General features: G+C 50.1%; 1 protein-coding gene across 1 annotated transcript in view; it reads left to right on the forward strand.

The window, feature by feature from the left end:
- The first annotated feature begins 169 nt into the window (after window positions 1-169).
- The window catches only part of Cfap61 (cilia and flagella associated protein 61), a 272,515-nt gene continuing 259,309 nt past the window's right edge, over window positions 170-13,375 (forward strand). Inside the window, exon 1 of the mRNA XM_051144932.1 lies at window positions 170-599. Coding sequence (XP_051000889.1) covers window positions 457-599 — 143 coding nt within the window. The 5' untranslated portion in view covers window positions 170-456. The remainder of the gene's footprint in view (window positions 600-13,375) is intronic.

Here is a 13,375-nt window from a genome sequence, read left to right on the forward strand (position 1 = left end):
AACTACAAACTTGGATTTTTTTTTTCCTGTCTCATAGAACCCCTCAAGACTGCTATCGTTCAGGATCCCAGGTTCCAGAAAGGCAAACTCTCTGGAATGTGGGCACATCTGTCCATGTTGTCCTTGTAACACGACTGTGCCACCATGGTGGCTGAAGTCAGTCAACCATCCCTTTAAATATCTAAAGCAGTTTTACTGTCATTGTAGAAAGTTCTAGACAGGCCAGTTCTGAGTTCATTTTCTAGGAGAACAGCATTTGAGCAGGTTTACAGTGACAGTTGTTGCAACCAACCACCTGAGAAAACATGCCCCGTGAGTACCCCTGAGTACTCTGCATGCCTTTACTCTGACGGTGTGGAATTAACTGTCCAGTGCTGTGTGTATTGTAACTGAACTAGCTTGTCATCTCCGATTAATAACAGACCTACTCCCCCCTCTCTCAGACAGGAAGAAAAAATGTCCGTACTCACTTCTCCCAGAGGGAAGACAGAGGTGGTTCACTGCCGAAGAACAGAATCCCAGGATATCCTCTGTATCAAAAGCCTCATTAGAAAGTCTACCCAGAGGCTGTTTGGGAGGCTCAGCATCATCTATCTCCTGTGAGTATGTAGCTACATGAAGGCCCAGAGTGCTTTTCAGCTTTACTACGGAGCTGGGGATGTAGCTTAGGTACAGCTTTTGCTCAGCACGTGAAAGGCCCTGGGCTCAGTTCCCAGCCAGAAAACAGCCACAGTAACCCATTTAAAACCCTTCTCATGTACCGAAAAGGAGATCCCACTCTCTCACTCCCATGGGACTCTGAGCGGGCAGTTCACTGGATAGTGACAAATGCCTACCAAGAAATCTAGGGGACAACCAAACTCCTGTCCTCTAACAGTGTGTAAAGTGAGAACTTCTCATGGGCTTCAGAGTCAAGCAAACTTGAGTTGAAACCTCAGCTGCCCCACTTGCTAGTCCAGTCAACTCGGGCACATTATTAACTTGACCAGCTTTTGAGACTCAGCTGACAATCAGGCTCTGTGCCCTACAGGGCTATGTCATTGGCTCTTCTCTCAGGTGCCTGCTCTTATTTCCATCTTATGGATGAGAGTGGGGCCTGCTGAAGGTCAGGCTTACATAAGTAGCCTAGCCCAGTTTGGTCTTCACCACCACTGCTAAGATGTTCTTCTAGGGCTGGAGAGATGGCTCAGTGCTTAAGAGCACTGTCTGCTCTTCCAGAGGTCCTGAGTTCAATTCCCAGAAACCACATGATGGTTAACAACCATCTATAATGAGATCTGATGCCCTCTTCTGGTGTGCAGGCACATATACGGGCTGAACACTGTATACATACATAATAAATAAATAAATCTTTAAAAAAAAAATAGTTAAAGGCCAGCCTAAGTTACATAGCAAGACCCTTTCTTAAAAGTAAAATAAAACGGTACATGTTAATGGTTGAAAAATAACAAATAGATTACTTACTGGCAAATGATGTATTCTTTGCTTTGTTTCAGTATTTATTCCTTGATAATTTTGGGTATGTATACAATATGTCTTGATCTGCCTACCCAACTCCCCTAGGACATCCCTTCTCACATTCATGTCCCCCCTCCATTTCCAATCCACTGAGTGAAGGAGAGAGAAACATGTTTTTTGTTTAGATTACAAGTGGGGGATGAGAAAAAGACCTGTGAGAGAGCAGGTGATGTTTATCCCCTTAGAAGTTGAACTACCGTGTGCGGGAGATTGGTTGCTAACCAGCTGAAAAACATCCTTAAACAGATTCTGAGAGGAGGTATAAATGTGAGTCAGAAACAAGAGGCGGGGCCTTTGGAGACTTGGGATAGCTTTGGCTGTTCGTCGCTCCACTTTGAGATGCTCCTGGAGAGAACCACTCGAGGGAAGGCTTCGGGGCTCCTGCTGAGGTTCTGGGTTCTGGTTGCTCCAGGTTCCAGCAGAAAAAAAGTCCTGCTGATTATGCCAGGAGTATCGTTGCTCGGAGCTGATATCCTTACGATTTTGTTATTTTATTCCTTAATCCTCTTCTCCTATTGTTTCGGTTAGTCGTGTTATAAGTGATGTACGCTTGGTTAATAAGTTCATAATAAAATATATTTGTTAAGAAAATTGAACCAACAGGTGAGTCTAGTTATTGTTGCCTGCGGAGATGCTGGCTTGTCCTGTCTCCTCGGCCTTCCATAGTTAATCCTACCTGGGATGCTGGCTTGTCCTGTCTCCTCGGCCTTCCATAGTTAATCCTACCTGGGATGCTGGCTTGTCCTGTCTCCTCGGCCTTCCATAGTTAATCCTACCTGGGATGCTGGCTTGTCCTGTCTCCTCGGCCTTCCATAGTTAATCATAGCTGGGATGCTGGCTTGTCCTGTCTCCTCGGCCTTCCATAGTTAATCGTAGCTGGGATGCTGGCTTGTCCTGTCTCCTCCGCCTTCTATAGTTAATCGTAGCTGCTGTGAGTTCATGAGTTGAGAGACCTTGTCCTTCCCAAAGCACAGTATTCCAGAGAACGTCTTCCTATCTTCTTTACATTATTTTTTATGTATGAGTATTTTGCCTGGAACTGAGATCACTGATGGTTGCGAGCTGCCATGTGGGTGATGGGAATTGACCGTGGGTTCTCTGTAAGAGCAATGAGTGGTCTTAACTGTGAAGCCATCTTCCCAGCCCTCATATTTTTCCACCCCTTCTTCCATGATGTTCCTTGAGCCTGGAGTGATTTACTCATTATGTTGAGAATCAGAAGGAATATGTAAAAATAATCATTAGACTTAACATCAAAGTTTAAAGTTGACAGCTGCTTAGCCACTAAATTAAAGCTAAGGGCATGTTCATAAACAGGAGCAGCCTGGCTGGCTGGGGAGTGTTAGGCAGTTACACTGCTGCCGAAGGATGTAAAGCACCTAGTCTAAACTGACACACCACCCCAGTGTGCATGGGGTGCTGCCAATTTCTGAAAGATATTTTAAGGAAAAATTACATAAATCAAGATGTGTACCACCTTTTAGATGTGAAGATTTAAATTCATAAATGGGCAGAACCAACTGTCTCCCCAGTCTCTCCCAGGGTTGTCTGTTGAACTTGGTAACACAAATCTAAATTCACGTGCAAAGCAAGAGGCCCAGGAAACATGGTAAAGAGATGATTCCAAATAAAGATTCCTAAGTAGAGCTCTTGGGTTGGTATAGGATGGTCAAGATATTGGCAGACCCTGATTGGACTATTTAAATCCTATAAAGAGACCCATGTATGCTGGGTCACACACTTTTAATCCCAGCACTTGGGAGACAGAGGCAGGAGGGTCTCTGAGTTTGAGGTTGGCCTGGTCTACATGGTGAGTTCAAGGACAGCCAAGACTCTGTAGAGAGACGATATCTCAAGGTGGGGAGAGACAACCATGTTTACATGAAGACAAAGCCAGAAAGGGCTTTGGAGAAAGACTGCACTGTTTCAAAAAGTGCTCTGACTTTTTTTAAACCAGCACAGATAACACAATAGATGCACATGGCAACTTCCCAGATCAGTTTGAGATGAGTTTGTGCCTCCTGTGTGGCACAAATTGATGACATTGATGAAAGACCTGAAACCACATTCATTTCTCTGTCTTCCTGGGGAATATGGCCCATTGGCTCCCCAGCAGATACTTTATACTTAGTGTAGCCTTTGTCTGCCTTCATCTTCCTTCCACCTCAGTCACTCCAACTCCATCCCTCCCATCCCCCCATCACCCCCATCCGCCTCCATCTGCCCCCATCCTCCTCATCTGCCCCCATCCACCCCCATCTGCCCCCATCCACCCCTATACGCCCCTATCCAACCCATCCGCCCCCATCAGCCCCTATCCACCCCATCAGCCCCCATCAGCCCCTATCCGCCACCATCAGCCTCTATCCGCCCCCATCAGCCCCTATCCGCCCCCACCTGCCCCTATCCGCCCCCATCAACCCCTATCCGTCCCCATCAGCCCCTATCTGCCCCTATCCGCCCCCATCAGCCCCTATCCGCCCCCATCAGCCCCTATCCGCCCCTATCCACCCCCATCGGCCCCCATCGGCCCCTATCCACCCCCATCAGCCCCCATCCCAATCTAGGGCATCTTCATTCTGCCTCACTCCTACAACTGCAGTCGCTCCAGCTGGTGGGAGCAACTAGGCAGAGAATGCAGTGCCTCTTTCTTAGGCAGGTTCAGTCATGGGATATCAGAACTGGACTGTGTCTGGCTCATCTATAGATCCTCTTCCTCAAAAAGCTTGCACAAACCTACTGTCTCAAATCAAGTCATGCACTAATTGCCTGAAGGCTTGGCATTCAGCAGTTAGTCTTGAAGGCAAGCTGGGTCTTGGAGCAATTTTGGAGATAATTTTTTACTTATTCAGTTGGTGGACATGGAAGTACAGCCATGCCATGTGGAAAAGGTGTAGTGACAACGCAGTTCTCTAAGTTAGTCAAAGTGGCACCGTGCCTATGACCCGAGCATTAGGGACTCTGAGACAAGATACTGTAACAACAATTGTGTTAATATGTGATTCTTATAAAGGTAGTGACCAGTCTTGGAAGCCAGCATACTGTCAGGAGGGAACATAAGTGTATGTTTTCATTTCCTGTAGCGTAAAGAACATCTGCTCCCTAACCCATCACTGTCAGCCATACTGCAGGATAACCCCTGGCTCCCTAACCCATCCATGTCAGCATTCTGCAGGCTAACCCCTAGCTCCCTAAGCTAACCCTGTCAACCATTCTGCAGACTAACCCCTGGCTCCCTAACCCAGCCCTGTCAGCATTCTGCAAGCTAACCCCTGGCTCCCTAACAAATCCCTGTCAGCATTCTGCAGGCTAACCCCTGGCACCCTAACTCATCCCTGTCAGCATTCTGCAGGCTAACCCGTGGATGCCTAACCTAACCCTGTCAGCATTCTGCAGACTAACCCCTGGCTCCCTAACCCATCCCTGTCAGCCATTCTGTAGGCTAACACCAGGCTCCCTAACCCATCCCTGTCAGCATTCTACAGACTAAACCCTGGCTTCCCAACCTAACCCTGTCAGCATTCTGCAGGCTAACCCCTGGCTCTCTAAAATAACCCTGTCAGCATTCTGCAGGCTAACCCCTGGTTACCCTAACCTATCCCTGTCAGCATTCTGCAGACTAACCCATGGTTACCCTAACCCATCCCTGTCAGCCATACTGTAGGCTAACCCCTGGTTCCCTAACCTATCCCTATCCGCCATACTGCAGGCTGCCCCTGGCTCCCTAACCTAACCCGGTCAGCATTCTGCAGGCTAACCCCAGGCTCCCTAACCCATCCCTGTCAGCCATTCTGCAGGCTAACACCTGGCTCCCTAACCCATCCCTGTCAGCATTCTGCAGGCTAACCACTGGCTCCCTAACCTATCACTGTCAGTATTCTGCAGGCTAACCCCTGGCTCCCTAGCCTAGCCCTGTCAACATTCCGCAGGCAAACCCCTGGCTCCCTAACCTACTCCTGTCAGCATTCTGGAGGCTAACCCCAGGCTCCCTAACCCATCCTTGTCAGCATTCTGCAGGCTAACCCCTGGCTCCCTAACCTAACCCTGTCAGCATTCTGCAGGCTAACTCCTGGCTACCTACCCTAGCCCTGTCAGCATTCTGCAGGCTAACCACTGGCTCCCTAACCTAGCCCTGTCATGCATACTGCAGGCTAACCCCTGGCTCCATAACCCATCCCTGTCAGCCTTCTTCAGGCTAACCACTGGCTCCCTAACCCATCCCTGTCAGCATTGTGCAGGCTAACCCCTGACTCCCTAACCCATTCCTGGTCCATTCTGCAGGCTAACCCCTGGCTCACTAACTTACACCTGTCAGCATTCTGCAGGATAACCCCTGGCTCCCTAACTTAGCCCTGTCAGCTTTCTGCAGGCTAAGCCCTGGCTCCCTAACCTAAGCCTGTCAGCCATACTGCAGGCTAACCCCTGGTTCCCTAACCTGTCTCTGTCAGCCATACTGCAGGCTAACCCCTGGCTCCCTAACCTATCCTGTCAGCATTCTGCAGACTAACCCCTGGCTCCCTAACCCATCCCTGTCAGCCATTCTGTAGGCTAACACCCAGCTCTCTAACCCATCCCTGTCAGCATTCTGCAGGCTAATCTCGGGCTCCCTAACCTATCCCTGTCAGCATTCTGCAGGCTAACCACTGGCTCCCTATCCTAGCCCTGTCAACATCCTGCAGGCAAACCCTTGGCTCCCTAACCTAGCCATGTCAGCACTCTGCAGGCTAACCCCTGGCTCCCTAACCTATCCCTGTCAGCATTCTGCAGTCTAACCCCTGGTTACCCTAACCTATCCCTGTCAGCATTCTGCAGGCTAACCCCTGGTTACCCTAACCCATTCTTGTCACCATTCTGCAGGCTAACCCCTGGTTACCCTAACCTATCCCTGTCAGCATTCTGCAGGCTAACCCCTGGTTACCCTAACCCATCCCTGTCAGCCATACTGTAGGCTAACTCCTGGTTACCCTAACCTATCCCTGTCAGCATTCTGCAGGCTAACCCCTGGTTACCCTAACCCATCCCTGTCAGCATACTGTAGGCTAACCCCTGGTTCCCTAACCTATCCCTATCAGCCATACTGCAGGCTAACCCCTGGCTCCCATCCTAACCCTGTCAGCATTCTGCAGGCTAACCCCTGGCTCCCTAACCCATCCCTGTCAGCCATTCTGCAGGCTAACACCTGGCTCCCTAACGCATCACTGTCAGCATTCTGCAGACTAAACCTTGGCTCCCCAACCTAACCCTATCAGCATTCTGCGGGCTAACTCCTGGCTCCCTAAAATAACCCCGTCAGCATTCTGCAGGCTAACCCTTGGCTCCCTAAGCTATCCCTGTCAGCATTCTGCAGGCTAACCCCTGGTTCCCTAACCTGTCCCTATCAGCCATACTGCAGGCTAAGCCCTGGCTCCCTAACCTATCCCTGTCAGCCATACTGCAGGATAACCCCTGGCTCCCTAAACTATCCCTGTCAGTCATTCCGCAGGGTAAGCCCTGGCTCCCTAACCCATCCCTGTCAGCATTCTGCAGGCTAACCCCTGAATCCCTAACTTAACCCTGTCAGCATTCTGCAGGCTGACCCCAGGATCCCTAACCCATCCCTGTCAGCATTCTGCAGGCTAACCCCTGGCTCCCTAACTTAGCCCTGTCAACATTCTACAGGCTAACTCCTGGCTACCTACCCTAGCCCTGTCAGCATTCTGCAGGCTAACCACTAGCTCCCTGACCTAGCCCTGTCATGCATACTGCAGGCTAACCCCTGGCTCCATAACCCATCCCTGTCACGCATACTGCAGGCTAACCCCTGGCTCCATAACCCATCCCTGTCAGCCTTCTGCAGGCTAACCACTGGCTTCCTAACCCATCCCTGTCAGCATTCTGCAGGCTAATCCCTGGCTTCCTAACCTATCTCTGTCAGCCATACTGGAGGCTACCCCTGGCTCCCTAACCCATCCCTGTCAGTATTCTGCAGGATAACCCCTGGCTGCCTAACCCATCCCTGTCAACATTGTGCAGGCTAACCCCTGGCTCCCTAACCCCTTCCTGGTCCATTCTGCAGGCTAACCCCTGGCTCAATAACTTAGACCTGTCAACATTCTGCAGGCTAACCCCTGGCTCCCTAACTTAGCCCTGCCAGCTTTCTGCAGGCTAAGCCCTGGCTCCCTAACCTAACCCTGTCAGCATTCTGCAGGCTAACCCCTGGCTCCCTAACCTAACCCTGACAGCCATACTGCAGGCTAACCCCTGGATCCCTAACCTATCTCTTCAGCCATACTGCAGGCTAACTTCTGGCTGCCTAACGCATCCCTGTCAGCATTCTGCAGGCTAACCTCTGTCTTCATAACCTAACCATGTCAGCATTCTATAGACTAACCCCTGGCTCCCTAACCCATCCCTGTCAGCCATTCTGCAGGCTAACAGCTGGCTCCCTAACCCATCCCTGTCAGCATTCTGCAGGCTAATCTCTGGCTCCCTAAACTATCCCTTTCAGCATTCTGCTGGCTAACCACTAGCTCCCTAACCTATCCCTGTCAGCATTCTGCAGACTAACCCCTGGCTCCCTAACCTAGCCCTGTCAACATTCTGCAGGCAAACCCTTGGCTCCCTAACCTAGCCATGTCAGCACTCTGCAGGCTAACCCCTGGCTCCCTAACCCATCCCTGTCAGCCATTCTGCAGGCTAACACCTGGCTCCCTAACCCATCCCTGTCAGCATTCTACAGACTAAACCTTGACTCCCCAACCTAACCCTGTCAGCATTCTGCAGGCTAACCCCTGGCTTCCTAACATAACCCTTTCAGCATTCTGCAGGCTAACCCCTGGCTCCCTAACCCATCCCTGTCAGCATTCTGCTGGCTAACCACTAGCTCCCTAACCTATCCCTGTCAGCATTCTGCAGGCTAACCCCTGGCTCCCTAACCTAACCCTGTCAGCATTCTGCAGGCTAACCCCTGGCTCCCTAACCTAACCTCTCAGCATTCTGCGTGCTAACCCCTGCCTCCCTAACCTAACCCTGTCAGCATTCTGCAGGCTGACCCCAGGCTCCCTAACCCATCCCTGTCAGCATTCTTCAGGGTAACCCCTGGCTTCCTAACCTAACCCTATCAACATTCTGCAGCGTAACCCCTGGCTCCCTAACCCATCCCTGTCAGCATTCTGGAGGCTAACCGCTGGCTTTCTAACCTAACCCTGTCAGCATTCTTCAGGCTAACCCCTGGCTCTCTAACCCATCCCTGTCAGCTATACTGCAGGCTAACACCTGGCTCCCTATCCTAACCCTGTCAGCATTCTGCAGGCTAACCCCTGGTTCCCTATCCCATCCCTGTTAGCCATACTGTAGGCTAACCCCTGGCTCCCTAACCTAGCCCTTTCAGCATTCTGCAGGCTAACACCTGGTTCTCTAACCTAACCCTGTCAGCATTCTGCAGGCTAATCCCTGGCTCCCTAACCTAAGCCTGTCAGCATTCTGACGGCTAACCCCTGGTTCCCTATCCCATCCCTGTCAGCCTTACTGTAGGCTAACCATTGGCTCCCTAACCTAGCACTGTCAGCATTCTGCAGGCTAACCCCTGGCTCCCTAAACTATCGCTGTCAGCCATACTCCAGACTAACTCCTGGCTCCCTAACCTAGCCCTGTCAGTCATTCCTCAGGTTAAGCCCTGGCTCCCTAACCCTTCCCTGTCAGCATTCTGCAGGCTAACACCTGGCTCCCTAACCCATCCCTGTCAGCGTTCTGCAGGCTAATCTCTGGCTCCATAACCTATCCCTGTCAGCATTCTGCAGGCTGACCCCTGGCTCTGTAACCTAGCCCTGTCAACATTCTGCAGGGAAACCCTTGGCTCCCTAACCTAGCCATGTCAGCATTCTGCAGGAGAACCCCTGGCTCCTTAACCCATCCCTGTCAGCCATTCTGCAGGCTAACACCTGGTTCCCTAACCCATCCCTGTCTGCATTCTGCAAACTAAACCTTGACTCCCCAACCTAACCCTGTCAGCATTCTGCAGGCTAACTCCTGGTTCCCTAAAATAACCCTGTCAGCATTCTGTAGGCTAACCCTTGGCTCCCTAACCTATCCCTGTCAGCATTCTCCAGGCTAACCCTTGGCTCCCTAACCTATCCCTGTCAGCATTCTGCAGGCTAACCCCTGGCTTCCTACCCTAGCCCTGTCAGCATAATGTAGGCTAACCCCTCGCGCCCTAACCTAGCCCTGTCATGCATCCTGCAGGCTAACTCCTGGCTCTCTAACCCATCCCTGTCAGCTATACTGCAGGCTAACACCTGGCTCCCTATCCTAACCCTGTCAGCATTCTCCAGGCTAACACCTGGCTCCCTAACCTATCTCTGTCAGCCATACTGCAGGCTAACCCCTGGTCCCTAACCTATCTCTGTTAGCCATACTGCAGGCTATCCCTGGCTCCCTAACCTATTCCTGTCAGCATTCTGCAGGTTAACCCCTGGTTCCCTAACCCATTCTTGTCACCATTCTGCAGGCTAACCCCTGGCTCCCTAACTTACCCCTGTCAGCATTCTGCAGGCTAACCCCTGCCTCCCTAACCTAACCCTGTCAGCATTCTGCAGGCTAACCCCTGGCTTCCTACCCTAGCCCTGTCAGCATAATGTAGGCTAACCCCTTGCGCCCTAACCTAGCCCTGTCATGCATCCTGCAGGCTAACTCCTGGCTCTCTAACCCATCCCTGTCAGCCTTCTGCAGGCTAACCGCAGGCTTCCTAACACATCCCTGTCAGCATTCTCCAGGCTAACACCTGGCTCCCTAACCTATCTCTGTCAGCCATACTGCAGGCTAACCCCTGGTCCCTAACCTATCTCTGTTAGCCATACTGCAGGCTATCCCTGGCTCCCTAACCTATTCCTGTCAGCATTCTGCAGGTTAACCCCTGGTTCCCTAACCCATTCTTGTCACCATTCTGCAGGCTAACCCCTGCCTCCCTAACCTAACCCTGTCAGCATTCTGCAGGCTGACCCCAGGCTCCCTAACCCATCCCTGTCAGCATTCTTCAGGGTAACCCCTGGCTCCCTAACCCATCCCTGTCAGCATTCTGGAGGCTAACCGCTGGCTTTCTAACCTAACCCTGTCAGCATTCTTCAGGCTAACCCCTGGCTCCCTAACCTAACCCTGTCAGCATTCTTCAGGCTAACCCCTGGCTCTCTAACCCATCCCTGTTAGCTATACTGCAGGCTAACACCTGGCTCCCTATCCTAACCCTGTCAGCATTCTGCAGGCTAACCCCTGGTTCCCTATCCCATCCCTGTCAGCCTTACTGTAGGCTAACCATTGGCTCCCTAACCTAGCACTGTCAGCATTCTGCAGGCTAACCCCTGGCTGTCTAACCTAACCCTGTCAGCATTCTGCAGGCTAACCCCTGGCTCCCTAACCTAACCCTGTCAGCATTCTGCAGGCTAACCCATGGTTCCCTATCCCATCCCTGTCAGCCATACTGTAGGCTATCCCCTGGTTCCCTCACCTAGCCCTGTCAGCAATCTGCAGGCTAACCCCTGGCTCTCTAACCTAACCCTGTCATCATTCTGCAGGCTAACCCCTGGCTGTCTAACCTAACCCTGTCAGCATTCTGCAGGCTAACCCCTGGCTCCCTAACCTAGCCCTGTCAGCATTCTGCAGGCTAACCCCTGGCTGTCTAACCTAACCCTGTCCACATTCTGCAGGCTAACCCCTATCTCCCTAACCTAGCCCTGTCACCATTCTGCAGGCTAACCCTGGCCCTTTGCCAGGCTGGCTCAAGACTTAATCACTGATTCTTTTTCGAGACATTTCTAAAAGTTGTTTCCTTTCTCATCTATTAAGGGTTTGTTTGCTTTCTTGCTTGCTTGCTTGCTTGCTTGCTCGTTCACAGAGATGGAGAAGTGAGTAAAGCTGATTTCACTTACAAACTGGTTGGGATAACAAACAAGTTGGACGGACAGGGCGGGTGACCAGAGGCAGGGACGCAGACATCACCCAGTGGCCACCTGGCCAGAGCCCCGTTCTCTCCTCCCATTTGTGTGTGACGAATTCAAGGGAACACTGAGGTCTCTCACTCACTCACTTAAACAAAGCAGAAAGAATGCCACCTCACTAAGGTTCCCACCAAGTGCTCTGGAAATGAGTTTCGCCTGCCTCAAACCAGTGGAACAAATGAGACATTTGTTACTTCAAAGAAAAGAGCTCTGGTTTCCATTGCTGGGCAGTATCTTTGAGTTTAATGAAATCTGTTTGACGTACACACAGTATATGCATCTGTCACGTATACACAGAGACATCTATCTTAGATACTTACAGGCCTCCAAGGTCCCTATAACTTGTATTTGGATTTTTACAAAGAATAGCTTAAAAAAATCCATCTTTCAAAAGCATGCCTTCTCTTTCTGCCATTTTCTTCTCTACCCCACTCACATTGCAGAATGGTTTTTATCTGCCCCTGGAAGGGCGCAATGGCTAAGGGGCAATAATAAATGGAAATTATGTACACAAAAGGACACTGCTCAGAAGTCAGTTTTTATTATGGCAGCTATTTAGAAATTATAGTGCATTTTTCCCCATTGAAACAAAGTTGTTCCTGGCTGGCTTCCCAGGCCAACCTACAAAAGCTTATTTAATCCATAATGTCTGTGCAATATGGAACCATGCTAATTGTGCTATAGAACCCAACCACCACCCTAAGGTTCCCATGGATAAATGCATTTCAAGCTAAAATTGAGATTCCAGGAACACATTGTCCCTTGCTTCCCCAGGGTGACAGCAGCTCCCTGTCCTCAGAGCTGGCCCACCTCTCCCTTCCCACTATGTCTGATGTGCGATGTTTGTGTGGAGGGAGTTTCTCACATGAACTAGAGACAGTGTGGCCTAGGGCAGAAAAGTGCAGAGAGGGGGACGGATGGAGGGAGGGTAGGCAGGGGGCAAGGGGCAAACTCTTAATTGAGAAGTTTGGTCCTGCATTTTCTTGTCTGTGGATCCCGTGTGTGGATGCTGTATTCTAGAGATCACAGGACCTTTCTTTCATTAGACTTGCCTTAAGTAGGGCTTTTGGACCACTTGGTTCATTTCCCCAGGGCTAAGAGGGAAGATCTGTGTTACTATTTGTACTTTCCCAAGAGGAGGGACAGAAGCTGTGGGTGCTGAGATTGACACCCCAGGACAGGATTTCTTAAAGATGCCCATAAATATAATGGAATCCAAGGAGATCCTTGCCTCATACACATGTATGCAGTTTTAGTTTTAAATACTTTGTCTTTGTTTTTATAGCTACTTCCTCTTGATAACAGAGGACACTGGTTTCACATTTGTGATGTAAATTTCCTGCTAAAGTATTCTTATTTAAGCCCAATGTGAATTGATGTAGAGAAAATTATAAAGCTAAAGCATATGATGTGCATGTGTGTGTGTGTATGAAATAATACTGTTTGATGAACTGTTTTAATCAAATGATTTAAGATCAAGTGGGAAAAATAGGGCTACATACAGTATGGACTTTGCACTTCAGTTTATTTTCTTTTTCTTCTTCTTTTTTTTTTTTTTTACAATTTATTTATTTTATGTGTGTTTTTCTTGCATGTATATATGTGCACCACATGCATGTTTGGTCCCTTGGGTGTCAGAAGGGGCCCTGGATTCTCTGGAACTGGAGTGAGGGGTGGTTGTATACCACCATGTGGGCTGAAAACTGATCCTGGGTCCTCTGCAAGAGAACAGGTGTTCTTAAGTGCTGAACTGTCTCTCCAGCCCCTGTATATCTATCTACCTATCTCTCTATTGGCTTTTAGAGACAGGATCTGAGACAGAGTTTCTCTGTGTAGCCTTAGCTGTCACGGACGCACTTTGTAGACTAGGCTGGCCTTGAACGCACAGC

This window comes from Acomys russatus, chromosome 4, assembly GCF_903995435.1.
Source record: "Acomys russatus chromosome 4, mAcoRus1.1, whole genome shotgun sequence".
Classification (NCBI taxonomy): domain Eukaryota; kingdom Metazoa; phylum Chordata; class Mammalia; order Rodentia; family Muridae; genus Acomys; species Acomys russatus.